The sequence below is a fragment of the Chrysemys picta genome, chromosome 5, assembly GCF_011386835.1.
Source record: "Chrysemys picta bellii isolate R12L10 chromosome 5, ASM1138683v2, whole genome shotgun sequence".
Classification (NCBI taxonomy): domain Eukaryota; kingdom Metazoa; phylum Chordata; order Testudines; family Emydidae; genus Chrysemys; species Chrysemys picta.
The window spans coordinates 98,711,984-98,734,973 of record NC_088795.1 but is presented as its reverse complement, the minus strand read 5'-3'; the positions used below and the strand labels follow the sequence as shown (position 1 = coordinate 98,734,973).

The 22,990-nt window shown below is 40.1% G+C and overlaps 2 protein-coding genes across 44 annotated transcripts in view; one reads left to right on the top strand and one right to left on the bottom strand.

The window, feature by feature from the left end:
- Positions 1 to 14,127, top strand: part of NSUN7 (NOP2/Sun RNA methyltransferase family member 7) — a 56,884-nt gene extending 42,757 nt beyond the window's left edge. For 15 of the 16 annotated variants that reach the window (XM_065596952.1, XM_065596949.1, XM_065596953.1 and 12 more), the window contains 4 exons: positions 454 to 555; positions 3,385 to 3,502; positions 7,241 to 7,355; positions 11,870 to 14,127. In XM_065596952.1, the coding sequence (XP_065453024.1) occupies positions 454 to 555; positions 3,385 to 3,502; positions 7,241 to 7,355; positions 11,870 to 12,523 (989 nt within the window). In that variant the 3' untranslated portion in view covers positions 12,524 to 14,127. Of the gene's footprint in view, positions 1 to 453; positions 556 to 3,384; positions 3,503 to 5,064; positions 5,341 to 7,240; positions 7,356 to 11,869 lie in introns of those variants that run through there. The other variant, XM_065596954.1, reaches the window with a different exon arrangement.
- The window catches only part of APBB2 (amyloid beta precursor protein binding family B member 2), a 339,661-nt gene continuing 330,643 nt past the window's right edge, over positions 13,973 to 22,990 (bottom strand). For 24 of the 28 annotated variants that reach the window (XM_065596919.1, XM_065596929.1, XM_065596926.1 and 21 more), the window contains one exon: positions 16,486 to 20,680. In XM_065596919.1, the coding sequence (XP_065452991.1) occupies positions 20,513 to 20,680 (168 nt within the window). In that variant the 3' untranslated portion in view covers positions 16,486 to 20,512. Of the gene's footprint in view, positions 20,681 to 22,990 lie in introns of all 28 variants that reach the window. The other 4 variants (XM_065596923.1, XM_065596915.1, XM_065596917.1 and 1 more) reach the window with 1 other exon arrangement.

The following is a 22,990-nucleotide window of genomic DNA, read 5'->3' as shown; positions in this document are numbered from 1 at the left end:
AGAAATCTCTAAGAATAGTTTCAAGTTAATTAAATAGATTTATGAAGTTGAGCATTATTCTAATAGAGCGTTCAATGTATGTTGTCTATTTCACAAAAGAAATATGTCACAAATAAAAACACTTGTTTCAAGATTTAAGGTATTGTCAAGCATTTCATTTTCAGTTAACCATATCTCCTTATCGACTTAAGTGATTTAAGTGGATTTATTGTACAAAATCTTCTTTAAATACTGAGAAATGTTTTAAATATAAACCAAATAACTAGGAGGGAAAAAGTAATTATATAGGCACCCTTGCACTTTGCAGTTCATGTGATCTGATTTCACTATGTCAGCAGTAATCAGGTCTGTTAATAGAGAATTTTCAGTGAAAACAAATGGATTATAAAATATGGACATGAGTTTTAAATGTAAAAATGAATTTGGCTATTGTTTTAATAACTTTACATTCAGATGCAGGATTGCTGAGAGACCTTTCTCAAGGATCTGTAGCTGAAAATAAACTCCATATTCTTGCTGAGACGCAACTTCAGGAGTTAATGCATGCAATGCGATGTAAGTCTGTTTTCTCTCAAGTTTACGAAAATGTGACCATAATTTGATGCAACGTATAAAAAAAATAGGCATTGCTTACTTTAAATCTTCAACAGTAAATGTGTACCACGTCCTCAAAGTAATGTCCACCTCGTATAGTCTACGGTGAATAAATTTATTACCTCAGTTTCCTTCTCTCAACATTTATATAAGCCTTCCTCCTTACCTGTTTCGTGCACTGAAGTTAGAGAAGAACATAAAAGCCACTAAAGCAGCCGTAAGATTAGGATCTTTTCCCTGTTACCAGCTGCAGTGGTAAAGTGATATATAATTATAGGGTAAAATTGTCAAAAACACTTAATTCCCTTTTGACTTTCAGTGGGACTTAAATGCTTTTGAAAATGTTACTTGTAATAACAAAAGTAGTAAATAAAAATGAAGTTTGTGGACAATGCTCCAGGTCTTGAGAAGTATTTAGGCATCTAACTCCCATTGAAATCAGTGTGACTTAGGTGCCTCAAATACCTTTGAGGATCTGGGCCAAAGAATCAAGAGCAACTAAAAACTCAAAAGTTGGTAAACAGAAGCATATGTTGTACATGGGTGACTTTGGAAGGGTAGCAGTTTACTGCTTCCCCACAGTAGTGTGGTAGTTCTGTAGATACTTAGGCATGGAAATAACTTTTTCAAGTACAATGAGACTAGTCACGTGAGGAAAGTTACACACATGTAGAAGTGTTTGCAGGATCAGGCTATTACTGCATGCACAGAGTAAAGAGGGCACTGAGACCCTAAGGATTTGGAAATATCCAAAACATTATTTAGTTGGAGGGATAATCTCGGGAAGCAGAAAGAACCCTAGGGATGAACTTCAGGGCAAGGACCACGTTTTCGTTCTTTATTCATACTGTGCTTAGCACAATGGGTCCATGCCCATGACTAGTGCCTATGCTACAGGGATTATAGCAGCATGGCTGCAGGGCCGTGACGATGCCAGCATAACCCTATAGTTTTAGATGCAGCCTATGAGGATGGAAGGAGTTTTTCTCTTGCTGTAGGAACACCACCTCCCCATGTGATGGTAGCTAAGTCGTTGGAATTATTCTTCCATTGATCTAACTGTGTTTACACCAGGGGTTAGGTCAGCATAGCAATGGTGCTCTGGAGTGTTGCTTTTTCCCCCCACTCCTGAGCACTGTAGCTATGTCCACCTAAACTGTAAATGTAGCCTGGGCATAGAGCTCCTAGGTGCTGTGGTAGTACAAATAATAAACAGTAATCATTAACCACACATTAAGAATGCATTTGAAGTGTGATACAGCAGCCATGGTTTTTGTGGTATACGTGCCGAGACATTGCATGTCTGTCTCTGTTTGTTGCTCTGGTGCAACAGCACCTGGAAGAGACTTCAGTTCATGGGATCTATAATGCCCAGAAACATGAATTGGAGGCTCAGAGAAGAGAAACAAAGAGTGTAGAGAGACAGATTCATGTGGAACAACTTAGAAGAACTAAATATGTGCAGTTTGTCCAGTGTGGTGGCTAAGGAAGAACTAAGGCCCAAATCCTGGTACCTGCTCCAGCTGCTTTATGCTAATCTAGCAGCAGAAAGATGACCATTGACAAAGATTCCCCTAGACAGCCAGGGATTTCTCAAAGTGGCATAGGGTCATTCTAGCACTGTGTGCACTGCCACCCCCTCTGGTCTCCATGGCAGGAGGCATGAACAGGGGATCCCTATGCTGTAGTGTTCCTCAGAATAGCCTTTAGGGGCTGCTGATAGCAAGCCCATAGTATAACAGCTTTGAGGCTACAGTCATTATGTTGGGAACTTACCTGGAGGCTTAGTCATGGCCCCAGGATTGGGAAGGCTGTAAAAAAGTGGATTACAGTAGACCCTCAGAGTTACAATCACTAGAGTTACCAATGGACTGGTCAACCACACACCTCATTTGGAACCAATCAGACAGTAGAGCCCCCCCCCCCAAAAGCAAATACTGTACAGTAAAGTGTTGTGTTAAATGTAAACTACTAAAAAAAGGGAAAGTTTTTTTTTTTTTTTTTTGGACAAGGTAAGGAAACTCTTTCTGTGCTTGTTTTATTTAAATTAAGATGGTTAAAAGCAGCATTTTTCTTCTGCATAGTAAAGTTTAAAAGCTGCATTAAGTCAATGTTCAGTTGTAAATTTTTGAAAGAACAGCCATAACATTTTGTTCAGAGTTACAAACATTTCAGAGTTACAAACAACCTCCATTCCCAAAGTGTTCATAACTCTGAGGTTCTACTGTAATTCCCTCTTTGATCTTTCCCATATCCGCTTCACCCTTCTGTTCTTAACAGCATGAGCACAGCTCACACACAGGCCTGGATTTGTGCCTAAGTCTGCAAATATTTGAAATACATTTAAATAAAAAAGCACTGGAGAGAAATTATGTAGGTTGGCACATGTGGGTTTTACTATATGTAATAGGATGCCATTTGAAAAGGAAAAATGTAATCTTAATAACAATCAAAACTTCCTGGAAATGCAATGTATTAGAATGTGGCATAGCTGGAAAATGTGCTGGCAACTCTGTTGCTTTGAAAATTTAAAATACATTGGACAGATTACTAGAACTGTACTAACTTGAATGGGGGGGGAGAGAGATGGAAAGGATGATTTAATATCTTCTATGATCTGATCATTGACTATTTCTGCATGTTGTTCACTATTCATTTGATAACTTTCCAATGATTTTCATAACAATTGAAACAGAAGTGTTTTAAAATATTGTATATTTTTGAATTTTAAATTGCTTTCCTTATTCCAAAAATGGTAAACGAGAAAAATGTTTTGTTGCATGTTTATAGTTAATAAAGTGCAAGCCATTGTCTACTGCACTTGTTCAGTTTATCCAGAAGAAAATGAAGCAGTAGTGAACAAAGCACTGGAATCTGGAGTGGAAGGAAGTAAAGTACAGCCATATAGGTAAGGAATAAATAGTCCTTTCTGAGGAAGACTAAAAAACATAGAAAGGCATTAGATACATTTTTCCATTTTTAACTTTGCTCAGTTATGTTGGCTGAGCATTTACCATAGATATCTATTGTATGGACTTATGAAGATTATTTCTTAAATCTAAATGATAAATAATTTAAGTAAAGGTGGCTTCTGCTGTCTTCTTTCTTTCCCAAAATCGTAAATAATATAACTCTATAAGTAAGCATTTCAGTGTATGTGGCAGTCACATTTAATGAACTTGCGTCTTAGCTAGGAAGCCAAGTTGATTTTATCTTCCAGGATGTGCATTTCAAAATATAGGACCCTGTTGTCTGGTCTGCTTCCATGAGGCTGGGAAGCAACCAGGCTTCTGCAGATGTTCTGAAATCCCCAAAACTCATAAGACTCCTGTAGGCTTAGAGAGCTGATTTCCTTTTCCTGTCTCAGGACTCCTGCTCCCTGATAGTATGATTAAAAGGAAAACAATCTAAATTCTATCCCCTGCATAGGTGAGATTTGAACACATACATTATACTAGTTAAAACGTAGTAGCTGTGAAATAAACCATTTATCGATTTTGTGTGTTGGAAATCCGCTTCAGAGCATGGTTTCAAACATATCCTTACTCTTACTCTAGCAAATCTATTACAGACCGTATTAGACATTCTAATATTGTATTCTACCTTATTCTATATGGTGTCCAATGAAAAGGACTAGATCTGCTGACAAGAGTTGTCCTTGGTTTAATCCCAAAATTGTGTGTTGTATGGCTTGCCTAACACCAGTTTAGAGCTGAGACCAGGAAAAGTGTCAAATACGTGATTTAGTAGATTTGTCTTTTTAGTAATCCAAAAAGTTGGCAAAAAATTGTTCAATTTCTTATTCACACTTAGACCAATTTTGGCCATATTTTAGCTAAGATTTTTACCCCTCAGAATCATGCTTCTATCCTAAACTATGACCTCTCAATTTCCCTTGCATCATGGCAATGTTTAATATTTTTCTGCCAGCTGCCATTCCTTTTGGTGATGTGGAAGTGCAAAGTGTGCTGCTCCCAGATTGCTGATCTGATTGCACAGTGCCTCTCTGATCAGCATTCTGATAGGGTGGGGAGTAGAGCATTACTGGAATGGAAATGATGTTACTGGACTGGTGGTATAGGAGTTCTGTTTTCTCACTATCAACAGGAGCAGGGAGAAAACTAGGCTAAACTGAATCAGGTTTGAGACCAGGGAACTTAGGCATGGTCTTGTCAGATAGTAACTAGAAGATCAAACAGCAAAGAAAAAATAGCAACTCTCATTTTTTAAAAATAATTGCTTTGTGGTGTTAAGCTATCAGTCTGTAAAATCATCCAAGTTACACAGGTTCAAACCTTGCTGTCTTTGGAAAAAATGCCCAGTTTCCTGATATGCATGCAGACTCTTAAAATAGGTTTTTTTCTTGCTACCTCAACACTAATGTGGGCTTTAGCTATTGCTGCAGTCAATGCTCAGAAGTTGTACTAACATTGTTTATTTCACATGTAATATTTTACTTTGTTTACATAGCACCTAAAGCATACAAAAGGATTGCAAAGCCCTTCACAAACCAAAACACTTTTGACACCACTCTAATTCACTGCATTGGAATTGAGAGTAGGAATAATCATATGCATACCCTGCTGCACAGAAGTGTGGAAGGAGAAATTTTGGCCAAGGATGTTGGGGCAAGTCTCCACTTGTGTCTTGGGATCTTCAGTGTCCATACGTAGGTTAGAGGACCTGTGTTTTAAAGTCTTATCTGAGACTCTCCATAGAAAAATGTCATGAAACTCTAAGGAGGATGCCAGGCTCAGTCAGCTCTCCTGGATTTTGGAGCTGTTCTTCCAAGGAGTCCAGGTATTTCAAATGGAGGTTTAGAATACAAACCATCCTTTGCAGCTACCATAATTGTTAAAAAGATTTCTGTACCCACTTGTGGATTGAAGAGGTAAATCACAATACAGAAATGTAAACAATTACAGTAATTTTTGTTTTGTATATAAATGCAAATACAAAACTTGCCCTTGGAGAAAAGGCAGGGGATGTTATTTTGCCAGAGGCGAATGAAAGTGATGTCATATTTCCACCCTTGATTATCTAGGCACTCTCCAAGAGCCTCTCTACAGTGGCAGTACATATAGTGTTAGAAAACATGTTAAGTAGCAAAATGTACAGTAGTACTTAGGATTCAGTTTATACAGGGTCCATAGTGATTGAAATTGTTAGCTAGTCATGGCCAACCCTAGCGTAGATGACTTTAACACAGCCATCCTTGTCTGAGTATTTTACAACATATTAATTAAGACATGTTAGAACATGATACATTTTCCCATTGTAAAAATGTCCCTGGTGAAAGGGAGCCCCTATACAACTATTCTACATTAGTAGCCACGGGTTCAGTGTCATGCTGGACCAAAAAACAACATGGGCCTCAAGCCTTTAGATTGTTTTTGTTCCTTTGGGATTTGAAGGGCTATGAAGTCTGCCACTTCTTGTCTCCGAAGTGGGGAAAAAGAGTGACTTTGAAACCCAGCAGTCCTTTGAATCACCTTGGACACGTACAGCCATAGCAGTGTTCATTGCTATAAAGCAATATTGTGGCAAATCCTCAAAAGGAGACCTAAGTGTCAGAAAAAAACAAATTCGCTCTGCTAATTCTTTCCCTAAAATATTATAGAACCTATTACACCAGCCAAAAGAAAAGAAGTGTTTTACACAAGTTTAAGGTGCTTCCTAATACTAAGAAAGCAAGGGCAGATAAAACTCACCTTGGATATCACAGACCTAAACTATTTTATAACTAAGAAAAATTCAAAATAGTGACTTTGGAAACACTGCTTCCTTTAGTGGAAGAAGGAAAATATTATATCCTGTGGACCTTATAGGTAACTATATTTTGCATACTTTAATGCATAGTTATGAACTCCTAGTGATTTGCATGAGCAAAGTAATAATGGCATAGCTTAAATAAAATATATACTGTGATTGTTTTCATAAATTGAAAATGTTTTCAAAGCCCAAATGTATTAAAATGTATTATTCATGACCATTTTCTTGAGCTGTTTTCCTTGAGAAATAGCGACTCTAATCATCTTTTTTTTTTAATACACACTGTGATACAGGAGGGCCAGGGAGCAATGGGAAGTGGTATAAACCCTAGGTTAATTAAGGCGTGGTTCCCTGTAGACTAGGGAGGGTTGCTACAGGTTAATTGGAGCAGCTGTAATCAATTAAGACCCTGTTAGAAACCTAATAAAACCCCCTGCTTCAGGCAGTCGGGGGAAGGATAGAGGACTGGAGCTTGGAGGTGTGCTGTTACACTTGGAGGAACAGAAAACTGGAGTAATACATTTGAATTAACATGTCTGTATTAAATACAGACCAACATCTTCACTGTCTTGATCTACTCAAAGCACAGTGATTGTTTAATAATCGGCCCTAATTTCACATTATGAAAATGTGAAAGTGAACATTCAAAATATTATTTTAGTACAGGTTTGTTGTTGGTAAACACAGTATACATTAAAATATTTATGTATATCAGTAAATTTTTGTTTTACTCATTTAAAAATACAATTATGATTAATAGGGTGTCTAAAATGTAATGCATGTCAGTAAGAAAAGTTTGTGTGCTGTACTCAACTAATTTTTAGTTTATTTATTTACATTTTAAAATTACAAGTCTTGTTTGTAATATTTACAGGCTTAGTCCTCCTCTGTGGTGCAACTCAGAAATAGAGGACCCTTCTGATATTTTTTTCAAAATGGAACCCTCAGAGATTTCCAATTGCTGTTTTTTAGCTGTTCTAGCAAGACAGGTAGGTCATAAAGTATGCATTGAGAAAAGTACTTGTTTAAGATGTATATATGATTTCCTCTTCTCTATTTTGTTTTTAAATATAAATTTAAAAATGAGCACACAGAAGGGAATGTTCATAAATTACCCGACTTCACCATAATCATACAGACAGGACAGTGGACTTGTCTCTGAGCATTGGTTGCACCGTGCTAGGCAAAAGATTGAAGAAACAAGCACTCAGTGCAACAGTTTTTCTAGAGGCAAGTGCAACTGAAAGATCCAGCTTCTGAAATTGCACTATGCTGAGATAGAAGGGATGTGCTGGAGAGCTCACAAGTTTTCTATTTAGTGTTCATGTATCAAAGAGGTGGTTGTGTGTGTGACAAATGAAATCTAGTGTATACTTGATCCAGTTTTTAGCTTTGTCCCATTTTAGGGAGGATTGGGTTGGTATGCAGTTACCGTTGTTCTTTCCCTATGACCTTACTCCTCTGTTACCATGGTATGTTTAACATGCTGATTGAAACTGGTATTCAGCAGAGAGGCTTTAAAGCAACCATCCTGTTCTGCCTGTATGCATCAAGCCCAGCAGGGATCACAGCAGTGCTATATATGTTGCCAAGACTCAACAGTATTGAAGCAGATGAGTCTTCTCCTATTACTTGACCATGGAGTGAAAAGTAGAAAGTTTCCAGTGAGGATTGAATCCCCAAGATAGTTAAACAGTTTTTAGAAAGTATTTATTGTAATTTGTTTTACCTGGACATGTTTTGATGCTTCAAGTAGAATCTTGTCTACAGTACAAAATATATTTTACTACTCCTTTACACACACTCACTGCCTCTAACTCTAGATTTCTTTGCCAAGAAAATGAAGGAGCTTCCTTTGATGAACTGTTCAAAAGAAGTCTGTTTTTATCCTACTGAATGCTTTTTCATTTGAAATTTTAAAATCTTCTTTTTTTCTAATTGAGTATTTTTGTATCTAGAAATATGCCTTCGTTTCAGATGACATATTTGAGGTAAAGGCTCTCCTTCCAAAACAAATGCATACTAAACTTGATAAAAGCCACAATACAGCTTCTTCTAAAACAGAACATGGTGTAGATACATTCTATATTGTAATTAAGCTAAAAGTAATTTCCAGCTTACATCCCGCTCCCGCACTGTGACTTGTCCTGGGATAAGATTGGCATAGTAAGCACTACATGTAGTGTTTGCTGTGTCAGGCTTTTAAATTATATAAAGAATGGTTGGCCTTGTGCTAGTGCTTTGTGTACATCAATGCAGTGCTCGTCCGGGCTGGAAAAAATGATGACCACAACTGATACCTTTAAGGTGGCTTGTAAGTGGGGAAAACTTGTCATTTCTCTTTTCTGGGGGGGGGATAAAATACTCAAGGTTATGGGAAAAAATGATAAAGGTGATTAATTTTGGAAGTTAAATATAAGATTGATTTGATCAGTCAGTCCATCTCCCTATGTCTTATGACCACACAGTGGGCAGTGAGAACCATCTCTCTCTTGGGATGATAGATAAGTCAAAGGGTTCCATTACAGCAAGAGTATTCCAAATGGAAAAACCTGATAAATCATCTAGTATAATTTCCTGTCAGGGCAGGATTCCCACCCATGCCCAATACGTAATCTAATCAAATTTTAGATTGACACAGATGGGGCTCCCACCATTTCTGAAGGAGACTGCTATACACGCTAATAAATAGAGTTCACTGTGAGATGTTTCAGCTTAAGTATTCTAGTCCTCCATTTCATTCCCAGCCCTGTTGTGTTTTTAACTTTATACCTATCTTGATAGTTTAATTCATATCTTAAAAAAGAATTTAATACTGGGCAAACTTCCTACTAATACTTTTTACACTGTATACTTCACCCAACGATCTCAAAGTGCTTTGCAAACTCCTTCAATGTTCATAAATGGTAATATATTTTTCTCTTTATACATAAGTCAGATATAGACCTAGATTCACAAAAGGACAGAGGTGCCTAACTGCCCATTTTAGGTGCCAAAATCTCTGCTCAGCTTTCCCTGTATCTATCTAAATTCACTCAACACCTAAATATTTTCAGTAAAAGTTCATCACCCATGTTTCTGCCTCTGCACATGCACCCACCAGAACCATGCCTTGTGGCTGGATTCCTAAGCCCCAGAGTAGTGCACAAACTGAGCAAGACAGGCATTGTTCTGCCAAAATGGCCTGGGGGGCTAGGGTGGGAACAAATGTGGTTAAATAATGAAATACTCAGCGTGGAATAGCATCAACATGAGCCAGAAAGTGAGCAAGCAAACAGCCTGGTAGTTAGAGCACTCACCGGGGGAAGTGGGAGATCCAATCCCCCCCCCCGCTCCAATGATTAAATTCTATGTCTACAGTGGAACAGCTGCAGCAGGTGAGAGAGAGAGAGTCCCCCATCAGAATGGCTTAGAGCCTGCTCCCTAAGGCACTCACCTGAGAGGGGGCACACCCCAATTCAAATCCCTTCTCTTGTTTGGGAGCTGAGACCCATCCCCATCTACCTAAGTGAGTTCCCTAACCTTTGGGCTAAAAGTTATGAGGGAGGTGGTAGCTTTTGTCCTCTTCTTGCTAAGGAGGCCTACTCTCAGCTTGGTGTCTCCCACAGGGTTAGCTCAGGCAAGGAGCCACCTAGCCTGCAGGCTTTTGTGACTCCCATTCTGAGGCACCTCTCACCCCCCTTTATTGTATTGGGAGGTTAGGCACCAAACTCAAACTTTGGTGAATCCCTGTGATTTTCCTGGCATCCGAAAACTTCACCATGGAAATACTCTGTCACCATGCTGAGGTTCCTTTGTGAATCTAGCACGTAGTGCAGGGGTAGGTAACCTATGGCACGCGAGCTGATTTTCAGAGGCACTCACAGTGCCTGGGTCTTGGCCACCGGTCTGCGGGGCTCTACATTTTAATTTAATTTTAAATGAAGCATCTTAAACATTTTAAAAACTTTATTTACTTTATATACAATAGTTTCTTTCTATATGTCTATAATATATAACTAGACCTTCTAAAAACATTAACATCTATTACTGGCACGTGAAACCTTAAATCAGAGTGAATAAAGGAAGACTCGGCACACCACTTCTGAAAGGTTGCCGTACCCTGACGTAGTGCTTAAGTGACTTGATACACAGCAAGTCAGTGTAGAAAGTGCAGATAGAACACATGAGTCTGGAATTCCATTTCCCTACTCTAAACTAGACCATATACTCCCTTGATTCTGCAGTAAAGTCAACATCCTTTAATAGCATGCAGCTGTTGCTTTCAAGATGTTTGCATTGTTTTCCTTTCTAGACCATACACTGAGCTTGACAATAGCTGGAAGGGGTTGAAGGATATATCTATACATTTTAAAATCCACAGAAGCAAGTTTCAAGAGCCTGGTCTACAGCCCTGGGTTTGCATCATAGCTGTGCTTAGTACTGTATAGGGCAGTAGTTCTCAAACTAGGGCTGCCACTTGTTCAGGGTAAGCCCCTGGCTGGCCAGGCCGGTTTGTTTACCTGCCGCGTCCGCAGCTCCCACTGGCCGCGGTTCACAGCTCCAGGCCAATAGGGGCCGCAGGAAGGGCGGCCAGCATGTCCCTCGGCCCGCGCCGCTTCCTGCAGCCCCCATTGGCCTGGAGCAGCGAACCGCGGCCAGTGGGAACTGCGATCAGCCGAACCTGCGGATGCAGACTGTAAACAAAGCGGCCCAGCTCGTCAGGAGCTTTCCCTGATCAAGCGGCGGCCCTAGTTTGAGAACCACTGGTATAGGGGCTTGGGCTGGTGTTTGGGGGAGGTGGATTTCAGAGACACAGCAACCCTGGTGCTTTTAGCACCATAGCACAAGTTTGAGTCTGTAGACCCAGTGTCAAGGGACCAAAGGGTATCCAGTAGTGCCCAGTGGTGGAAATCTAGGAGGGTGCTTCCTCTGTCAGGAGTAAGCAGTGAGAGCCCAAGGAACTGCTCTGGCAGCAGTGGGGCATAGGGGAAACCAGGCCCACCTTTCTCCACCAGGTTCTGACACAGAGCCCTTTGAAACCAGTTACCTTGGTGCAGGATTCAGGTCTCTGTATCCCTGAGGCATCTGCTGGGTCACTTCCTACCCTTTGCTCTGGCTCTGGTATCTCTCCACTGGTAGCAGCTTGTCATCCCCTTTGGTCCCTGCAATGTGGTCAGGGTGCTCTGCCTCGGTGGTCTGGAGTCCAGGCAACTTCCTGGTAGGAGCCAGCATCATACGACTGCTGTCCTCCTTAGCCAGCCCAGACTGAGCTGAGCTGCTTCCTTTTATATGCTCTCTCCACTGAGAGCATGTCCAGCAAAGGTGAGGGGGTGTGGTCCCTTGGGCCCAAAGCAATTTATTAACTCCTGGATTGCCAGTGTGGGATTGATACACCCCATCACACCCAGGGACTCAGACTCATTGCCATATATTTTAAAGTGCAGGTGTAGCCTAAGGGATTAAAATAGAGTTCATAGCTTGATGGTGTAGTTTAGCTCCACTAACATTTCTTTAATTTCAGAGGGATCCAGCTGAAGTAATGTCTGTAAAAGACATTTTGGCTCGTGCTGCAGCAAAGGGTCTACTAGAAGGTCTTGATATAGGGAAATCATCAAAGAGAGAAGAGAAGAGGAAGAAAAAATCAAAAGTAACACAGCAAAGAAATGTTCCTAAAGATACTGGAGTACAAACAAACATTGTGGAGTTCCTCAACCGAGAAATGATAGCTATTAATACTAATTCTGAAGTTTCACCAATTAAAGCAATTAGTGGTGTTCCACAAAAAAATGTGAACCAAATAAACAGTTCCACTCAATTGAAGAAAATTACCAAACCCATCTCAAACTCATCCCTGCCAGGAATGCTGAAGAACACACCCAATCTGTCATCTATGAGTAAGGTGTTTGAGAGACGGACACACATTAGAAAGCCACGGGCAGAAGATAAAATGGTTGTATTGAAACCTGTGGAGATAGTTCTGCCTCCAGTAATGGTGCCATACTTCAATCCACAAGGGAACAAATCTCAAATTTCAGATCAACATTACTACTATCGCTGGATTGGAATAAAGAGCTCAGCACGTGACTTATTTATACCTTCTTTATCCAAAAGATTGGTCAATCCAAAAGAAACTTTACCTTCAACTATGGTTAAGCATCCTCGACCATGGATTTGAAAGTCGATTTTTGTAACTGGTTCATAGTTATTTCTTCAAAGTTTGAAATTATATTTCTATAATGCCAGGGTATATCTGCGCAGGCCACTACTTACCTTTAGGGAACATTTATAATTAATACCCTTTTCATGGCTATTATGGAAATAGCAGGGAGATATTTTGCAAGAGAGACTATTATGTAGTTGTTTCAGTCCAGCTATTCAATTTGGAATGTCAAAATGCACATAAAGTAATAACTACAGTAGCTTATTCAAATCCCTAGGGGGTGAGCTCAAAAGTTGTATAGCTAATTGCTCATCAGTAGAATGTGACATATAGAAAGAAGGCATGCTTCAATAACCTTCTGTACATATTTGCGCATACTTAATTTTAAATGTAATCTTTGCATGTTTTGTTCAGTGGTCTAAAAGTTCACATAGCAACAATGAAATTATGGTTGTCTGAGCTTACAATTTTCAGCTACCATCTTGTTGAAAAGTATCATTATTTATGACCACGGCATATGAGAGCGAATCATCAAAAGTGTTAGCCAGCCATTTTTTCTAAAAATGGCTCTGGATTATTCACATGCTTACATTGTATGTACTTGTGTTGGAAAATTTTGTGCACAGCTGGGGAGCACACGGATGCCTCAGTTCAGTCAGATGTGCTTTAATAAGCAGCAGAGGAAATTTTGTTTAAAAAAAATTGAATGGAAAATTTCATTTTAAAACTAGACAGGTATTTTGATGCTAAAATGAATTCTGAATTATAATCTCTGACACATCACAGTGCTGCCATGGTTTATAAAAATCATAATTGTCAGCCTAATGGCGGCTGGTAAAAGGAAGCTCAAATGCTGCTTTTCATGAAACTGCTGTCTATTAGTGGTAACAATTCAGAAATCGTGAAAGTACTTATTCTGCATCCCTACAGGTGACAAATGTCAAGCAAAATAGGAACACTTAATACCAATATTATTCATCTGAATAATGACAGCAAGTTTTTGGTTTACATTTATATGATTTTAACAATTTCTTTGGAAACATCGGCGATTGAGGGGGGAAATGATAAACAGCATTTCTCGTTATATGTAAAGATCAGGTTGCAAGTTAAACTATAAATCATTTTAAACAGTATACATTAATTGTCAATCATTTCTATCTACGTTTAATATGTGGTTACATCTTGCTAAATATATTGAGATGTCAATCTATTAAAATATTTAACTTTTATGAAACTAGAATTGTTTATCACATTCTCAGTAGTTTCAGTGTACCAACTTTTTTTTTTTTTAAGCAAGATAAAATAAGGTTCTCTTAACCATAGGACATCTTAACTCTGAAATTTGAGTGGAACTTCAGAACTTCCTTCCTGTTTGAAATGATTAGTGCATATTTGTATGTAGAAGTGCTCTTACTGACTTGAGACATGAAGTTGCTAGTTGGGTTAAATAAGTATTATGCAACATTTTTGAATAGGATTGGTTTTATTAACTTTCTTTTAAACCAGAAGTGTGTACTTCATAAATATTAAGACTTTTTCCCCCCTATTTCACTTGGGTCCATTGTATTGGTACTTCTACTAAACTGTCCTAGTTCTCAAATAAAATAAAGTAAGAAGTATTATTGTGTCCACATTCCATACTCAGTACAGAGAATCTAAAGGAGAGCTAGACAAGTGCACCTACTTTGACAAGGGTTTGATTCAGATGTGGAATAAGCAAAACTGGTTTTGAACCCTCCAAGACATACAATACAAAGAGGGAAACTTGTATGCAATAAGCCATGCATTATATCACTGGCATCCAATGTGTGGCCCTTGAGGTTCAAATTTATATTTGATTATGGCTTGGTCTACACTAAACCCCCAAATCGAACTAAGGTACGCAACTTCAGCTACGTGAATAACGTAGCTGAAGTTCGAAGTACCTTAGTTCGAACTTACCTCGGTCCACACGCGGCAGGCAGGCTCCCCCGTCGACTCCACGGTACTCCTCTCGCCGAGCTGGAGTACCGCAGTCAACGGCGAGCACTTCCGGGTTCGACTTATCGCGTCCAGACAAGACGCGATAAGTCGAACCCAGAAGTTCGATTGCCAGCCGCCGAACTAGTGGCTGGGTATAGACGTACCCTATGAAATAAATAGGGTTCCTGCCATTTTAAAACAAGTATTTGCATTGCTCTGAGGAGGTGGTAGTGGATACTGCTTCCCTTGCAACCCTAGTAGCACCTTCAGTATGATCTGAAAGCACTCTTGAGAAGCTTTACCTGCTGCAACTGCTCCCCGACAGGCCTACTTCTGCACTGCATGGAAAAAACAAAGTGTCTGCTCCATTGCCTGTATCCCAGCTGGGCTGTGCAGGACAGGAACTCATGTAGTTCTACTGCAATCTACAGGAGCGCCTAGCAAAGGAGGGCTTCCCTCTCCAACCACCCAGAATAGCCCAGACATGGGGGGAGAAATGAAACTAAGTACCTGGAACCTGATTCTTTGTGCCAACCCTGACAACAATTAGAGAATTCATCTAATTGAGATGTTAATTCTAAGCCTAATGATAACATTTCAAATGTCAGTATTAGCTACTGATGATCATTTTAGACAAGGGCAAGAGGGTCGGAGTGAAATCCAAAGAAGAAAATTGAGAATTCCTCCCAACGGGAATATAGAAGGAAGAGAAACAAAGAAAAATATGGTAAGGAAAGAAACAAAGGGCAAAAGAGCCTGTGGTCATCAAAGGTGAGTTTTCCCACTGCTGCTGAAAGTAATCTGTTTAACAAAAAAACTTTTACCTATTAGAATTATTTTTGTGCTGCTCACCCGTTACCTCACTGTGAGTAAACAGGAGCAGGCTTGGCACCACACACCCACCCTCACTGGTCAAGAGTAAACAGATCCATGAAAAGGGGTGAACTTCTGCTTCCCAACTGCCAGGGAAGAATTGTGACAATCACAATTCATTCTCTGGTCTCCTTCTGGGCAGATAGTAAGGCTCCTGGCTCGAGTCCTGTGTTTGCAATGTATAACTGGAAAAAAGCAAGAGAACAAAATGACACTATTTTACAATCATAGTTCACAATATGGATGAGAAAAGAGAAGCTGCCGTTTAGGGAAAGGGAATGGAAAACATAAAGGGAAAAATTTATTTTAAATATAGTTCCTAAGCATGGCTCAAAGTAGGTGACAGGGGTGTGAGATTCTGTAGTTGGGAAAGGGAAGGCAAAAAGAGTGGGTGGGTTTTAAAATCTCTTCATTTTTAATGCACAGTGGGTGTTATAACAATAAACTAAGTATAAACAGTCTCTCTTAAAAATAAAAATCATGTGCTCATTAAAAGGTGCCAGTAGACAGCTCTGAGAGTGGAAGTTATGTTCACATAAGGGGTACAGGACAGTGGTGCAAGTTTCCATCTGCTGTCCCACCACTGGGTCTCATCTGATCTAAGACTAGATTTCCAGGGGCTGGTTCAGTCTCTTTGACTAGATTGTCCAAGAGCCAACAATGATAAATATGATGCTAGAGAACAACTTGGTTCACAAGCCACTTTTGCCATCAGCTGGTGGCAAATTTTAGGTATTCCCAGATTGACCCAGAATTGCACCAGCAACATACAAGTAAAAGGCTATGTGTATGTATATATATATATAGCCTTTTACTTGTAAGCTTTAAAACAGACAAATCTGACTTCCTCTTACTCCTCCACCCGTTAAAAATATCATTTCTAGGACTTAAAAGCAGTTTATATTTCAAGCTGTGCATTAGGGCAAATCATAGTATCACCTTTTCCTTAATACTGGCTTAACATTTACCACTGAATAATTCAGAAAATACATTAATGTCTCTCTTCTGAACTGGCCAATGTATTGGTATCTTTTCTAAACAGTAAATACAGAGAAACTTTCTCCTTCCCCCCCACCAAGGTTCTGTCCCAAGAAATGAACTACTTTCCAAACTTTATGGACTAGTGACAAGTGAGTCAAGCATTTTATGCATCTAAATTTATTCTCACAACAGATTACATTTAAATGTGTAAAAGTGGTCAACAGCAAAAAAGAAAAAAAAGTTCTTTTCAGTGTCAATCAGCCGCTTTATATAACACTGAGCTCTGACTGATAAACTGTGCATTTTCCCTTTCTCTTTTGCAAATACTAAGCTAAATCAAACCTTTGTTTGGTGACTGTACAGCACAGGTTTTTAGCAATATATTAAAATAACTAAGCCTGCACAGATAGAAGTAACAGTGTTAATGTTAAAGTTGTAAAGGCTGAGCCAGTATCAGCTATTAAAGTAAAAATAGCTGTTTTCACATGTGATTTATTAACGGTTTTATATCCCTGCTTCATTGCTTTATGACATGTTTGATAAAATTAAAAGAAAAGGGATTTAGAAATCTTAGTAAATGACACAAAACAGTCTTAGTTATTCCATAGCTTTATAGCCTGCAAATCTAAGGAAGGACTTTTTTTTTTTTTTTTTTTTTTTTTTTTTTGAAGAGGTACAGGTAGCTCTTTACACAAAGTTTATCACTAAGAACTCATTATAATGTAAGTGGGATCAATTTCCTTTCATGCAATCTGTAGGTGGTTCTTATATCCTGAAACCACCTTTTCCCCCCTCCCCCAAATGAAATCATAAGTGGTTTAAATAAAAACTAAAAACTGCAGCAACTCAAAGGAAAGGCTTTAAACTATAGACATTGACTGTGGCTATAAATCTCCTTGCTTCTGCAAGGGAGCATATTAATGAGGTGGTCTGTGATATCTGCCTCTAACTTACCATTTGCATTTATAAAATAAGAGAAATTAGCTTTACACATTGTTTTGCCATTTCTTCTACATACTCCAATAAAAATGTGACTACAAATAATTATAAAACCCACCTTTTTAGGCAACCTATAGTACACGGAGATTACTTAGCACTGGATATGTTGTGAGATCATGTCCAGTAAAGATAGTACATCAACATCATAATGCAGGCTATTTCAGTAAAAATAGAATAAATAAAATAAAAATATTTTAAGCTGTATTTAACAGGTTAATTCAAAAATGACATGAGACATACAAGGCATAACGTATGCCTACTTACAGAATCACTAGATATAAAGAATGCATAGGTAACTGAAGTGTCACTACAACATTAGGTAAAACAATGGCATTTGCTCTCACGCATGCACCAGCCATAATTTTTGGCCATGGCAGAAATTAAGTCAATATAGTGTTTTAATGTAATTGGTTTTACAAAATTAGGCCTTGATCCTGCAAACACTTAGGTATGTGCAGAACCTGTAAGAGCATGAGTCATTCTGTTGATGCCAGTGAGACTAATGTGCTTATAAAGCACATACCTAAGTGTTTGCAGAATCAAAGTCTTAATCAGTATTTTGGTAAAATAAGCAAAAGTATTTTAAAAACAAAATATCCACAGATGATCTGTGACTTTTCAATACATTCCTATCCATTGTCTTTTCAATACCTACTGCAACTGCATCCCTGACTCTCTTTATGTGCTTTGCTGCTGAAAGCAAGCTAAGTACTCCTGGTCCTGACAACAGGAAACCGAACCACACCAAGTAGTGAATAAAAACAACAGCTTTTTAACATGACTGTTTAATTACAAAGGGAGGTCCTGGTCTGCCATCATGGGGCAGCAGCATCACCAGATGCAGTGGATCTCCTATGGAATGTATTTATGCTATTTAAAACTCATTGCAAATCTGAATCCTGGGAAAGTTTCAAAGTGGAACTTTAAAAGGACACTGTCAAGGTATTTGCTGAGTCTGGGGAGTGATAATGAATACAGCATCTAATGTCTCTAGGTCAGGTGGGGTTACCATCTGATGGCTGCTGATAACCACTGTGGGGGGAAAACATGGTATTAGCACAGTTCCCAGTGGAAACCACTGAGATTACCACTACTGGAACCCAGAGAGACAAAGGAGTGAATGTGAATGCAAATGCAAGTTTCTTCTTGTAGCCTTGGTTCTCTGAACAGGGTTGAGGTACATAAATACCTTGCTGTGTTGGGACTTAAGCACTTGGTAATTTTAAACCTGGGTTTAAAAAATTAGGCACATGCTTAAATATCTTGCTGAAATTGGGACCACAGGCAAGTGTTTTAGCTGAGTGAATGCTAGTGGGTTGTATTATTCTTTATATTACAGTAGTGCTTAGAAGCCTCAGCCAGGTCAGCGCCCCATTGTAGGTTCCAGTTAGGTACTGTGGCACAACAGAGGATTTCAGGCCACTGGCTGTGCAGCTGGTGTCCATGGAGCTGCACCTTTATACACCAGCAGAGCATCAGCCCTTCATTTGCCAGTATGGTCACATTTCCGTCATTTTAAGTTCATTTTAATTTTTGTTATAGCTGTCCATAATTCCTTTACAAACTCAAAGCTGAAAGTGTTTGATCATCATTGCTTTGGCCCTTGCATTCACTGCCTGATTTGTTTGTTACTGGGGTAGCTCATGGGTAGCAACTACGACCGATTTAAAAAAAAAAGAAAATACGCAACCATTAATTTAAAACAAAAGCCACTAGTGAGAGAAAGCTAGGTCAAATTCTTCGCGTATCTACCTTGACAATGTCCCTTTAGAATTACAGTGTCAACATACCCAGATGGTTCAGCCTTCCAGTAGACGTCTAAAATGGAGGCAGAAAATTTTTAACACTGGTAAAAACATCTGCATTGTTCCATTTCTATTGTATGTACCAACCTGCAGTTGTAATAAGACAGAGGGCAAGGGGAAAAACAAAGAAAAAGATAAGCATATAAGTGCATTGAAAGGTTAGCACAATGTACGCTTATAAGGGGCAATACTGCATAGTTTGTTTCCAAGGAATTTACAGTAGAGTGGACTAACACAGCTAGCTGGAGCTTTTGGAGCAAAAGCACTGAAATCAGGTTACCCTACATGTAGCTCCATCATATCAGAGAAGAACTGTGTCATTCCTTTGTTGAGAGCTGCTACAGAAAGGGCATTAAAGTAAAATGAAACTTCATCATGGTATAAATGAGAACAGGTCTGCCCAACAAAAATGTGATAGTTCTTTTGCATCTCATGTAAATATTAACTCAACACCAAACTCCAAATGAAAGAACTGGGTGATGGGGCCTTCAATTGAAAGTTTGCACACACAAGGAGTAATACAGGGAAAATGTGTAGCTTTCTAGTTTGTGCCATATATAACAGTTCTGAATAAGTCCCTCTCTTAATCATAGATGGTAGGAGCCCACAGTTAAATAAATCATATTTTTGTTGCACCATGTTGGATTTTGGAGAATAGATTTAACAGCCCCCCGATGCAGTTGTCTATTTTAGGGCAAAAGGTTAAAGCTGATGCATCCTGCTCTGAATTACTCAAAACTTTTCTTCTCCAAAATCATAATATATAAACAGTAAATGAAATATGGTCACCATGGTTCAAAAGCATGTCAGGCAAAATTATAACGTGGTTCCTAAACCAATGCCAACGCGCATTTTAAAACTAACAGGTGCAGCTTTGTAAAAATAAAACTTGGTATTTATACTACAGTAATTTAATGGTAACTAATACTTGGTACCTACTCCAGTGTTGAAAACAGGGCAAAGTGCTGTAGGATTTAAGGGTTGCTTGTGACAAATCCAGCTCAAGAAGATGGTGAAACTATAATTCAGGCATCAATCACTCCATGGACTTTAACATTAGTTCACTAGGAGGGACATGGCCATATTTCTTTTTGGGTGTAAATTTAGGTAATGTTCAGAATATTTACAATCAGAAATAGACCTTCTACTGCTCATGATGTAACTCATTGACAGCAAAAAAATTATTCATGCGTCTTTTCATATCACATGATGATGGCAAGAACGAGAGAACATGCTTGTCTAACATTGTTTTGATAAGGATAAATTCTTTGAAGACAAAGCATCAGCAATTTAAAATGGAAGGTCGAACATCATCAGTTCATTTTCTTTAGCGTAGCTACTGTTTCTTCAATTAAGTGTTACAAGAATCCTTTCCTTTGGGCAGCTATGGCATCTCAGAAACAGGGCGTTTCTGTTTTAAAGTGTCAATAAGGGACAAGACTCCGCGTTTGACATTAGTTGTGACTCTTCTGGTCATCGAGTCTGCAGGAGGAGGGGGCGGTCGAACTTTCTGTGAAGGAGGTCTGGCTACCAAGCACTTCTGATACCGTAACTGCAACAAAGCAAATGTGTTTCAAAATCATTAGTGCACTTCAATAGCTTCACATCAGAATCTTAAATTCAGTACTTTTTATACATTACAGGCAAACTCTGCCACTGAACTTGCTAGATTCATTCCAGGACTGGTGTAAAAAAACCCACTGCTAAACTAAGGGATCAGTGACTACTTTAAAAGCTATTTCAAGAACAGACTAGAAACAAATGCTGAATTACACTGATATGTGTGAAAAGCTGAAACTCCCCCTCAGTCTTATTATTTATTTCCCCCCAGACGCTAACTTGGACACATCTGCAACAGCCAAGCCCTTGGGAACTGCTGGAGCTTTAGCTGTATTGCCTCCAAAACCCCAAAGTGCATCTTCAAAATGGAATAAAACAATCTCTAACTTCAGCAGTTTATGCCGCATTGGCTGCTAGACTCACATTGGAAGTGAAATGGAGGGGAAAACCAAAATAAAGTAAGAATTAAATTATTTTAACAGTCCGATGACCGAACACTTTCCGGGCCTAGGAACACCCTGGCAGACTGAAACTTTTAGAAGCATTGGCCCTGGCCCAATGATCAGAATAAATATTTCAGCCCCTCAGACACATCCCAAATGCACATACAATCTTTGGGGCTGGGACCGCCTGTTCTGTGTTTGTGCACCTGGGACAATAGGGTTCTGGTCTTTGAATGGAGCTTCTCGGCTCTAGGATAACGTAAATAATTATTAATAATTTTCTTGCCTTTTTTTCTTGCTGTTTTTGTTTTTCAAAATGTGCTACAAAGTCCTTATCTTTGATCTAAAATTCTTCAATACAGGAAAGGACAGTTACCTGTTCCGTAACTGGCGTTCTTCGAGATGTGTTGCTCAGGTGTATTCCACAATAGGTGTGCATGCTCGCCACGTGAACCGGTGCCGGAAGTTTTTCCCTTAGCAGCATCCGTAGTGGGGGAGCCCCGCTGTGATCCCTGGAGTGGCGCCTCTATATTGCGCCATAAAGGGGGCTGCGCGTTCCCCCCACCCTCAGTTCCTTCTTGCCAGACAACTCCGAGAGGGCGGGATGTGGAATACACCTGAGCAACACATCTCGAAGAACGCCAGTTACGGAACAGGTAACTGTCCTTTCTTCTTCGAGTGATTGCTCATGTGTATTCCACAGTAGGTGACTCCAAGCTATACTGGATGGAGGTGGGTAGGAGTTTAAGGGTTACCCGGGTGGAGCACCGCCCTACCAAACCCGGCGTCATCCCGCCTTTGGGAAACAATCGCATAGTGCGATGAAAAGGTGTGGATAGAGGACCAAGTAGCAGCCCTACAGATGTCCTAAATAGGGACACGGAGGCCGCTGATGAGACCTGAGCTCTCGTCGAATGAGCCCTCACTATAAGAGGCGGGGGAACCCCTGCCAGGTCGTAACATATGCGTATGCACGAGGTGATCCAGTGGGAGATCCCCTGGGTGGAAACCGGTCGCCCCCTCATGCGCTTGGCCGATGCAATGAAAAGCTATGGGGATTTCCAGAATGGCCTGGTCCGGTCTAGGTAAAAAGCCAGCGCTGTACACACATCTAGCATATGCAGGTGTCATTCCTCATTGGAGGAATGGGGCTTAGGACAGAGGACTGGGAGGAAAATGTCCTGGTCCATGTGAAAAGCCGAGACTACCTTCGGCAGAAAAGCTGGGTGCGGGCGGAGCTGGACCTTATCCCTATGGAAGACCGTATATGGGGATTCAGAGGTCAGAGCCCTAAGCTCCGAGACCCGGCGGGCTGAGGTGATAGCCACCAGGAACACCACTTTCCATGACAAATGGGACTAAGAACACGTGGCCAAGGACTCGAAGGGGGCCCTGGGAGGCAGGAGAGTACTAGATTCAGGTCCCAGAGCGGGACCGGGGTCTAGCGTAAGGGAATGCCCGATCCAACCCTTTTAGGAATCGGGAAGTCATGTGGTGTGAAAACACCGAATGGCCCTGCACTGGGGGGTAGAAAGCCGAAATGGCCGCCAGATGTACCCTGACCGAGGAGGGCGCCAGCCTTGGGTCCTAAGGGAGAGGAGGTAATAGAGGATGAATTGGATAGATGCGGAGGAGGGGGAGGATCCCCTCTCCCTCTCCCACATGGAGAACTGATACCATTTGGCCAGGTAGGTTCGTCGCGTGGACGGTCTCCTGCTGTCAAGCAAGACCTAACACCCTCAGAACATCTCCCCTTCTCCTCATTCAACCACGGAGCAGTCACGCTGTCAAGTGGAGCGTGGCTGGGTTGGGGTGGAGGAGACGTCCTCTCTCCTGGGAGAAGAGGTCCGGTCGAAGCG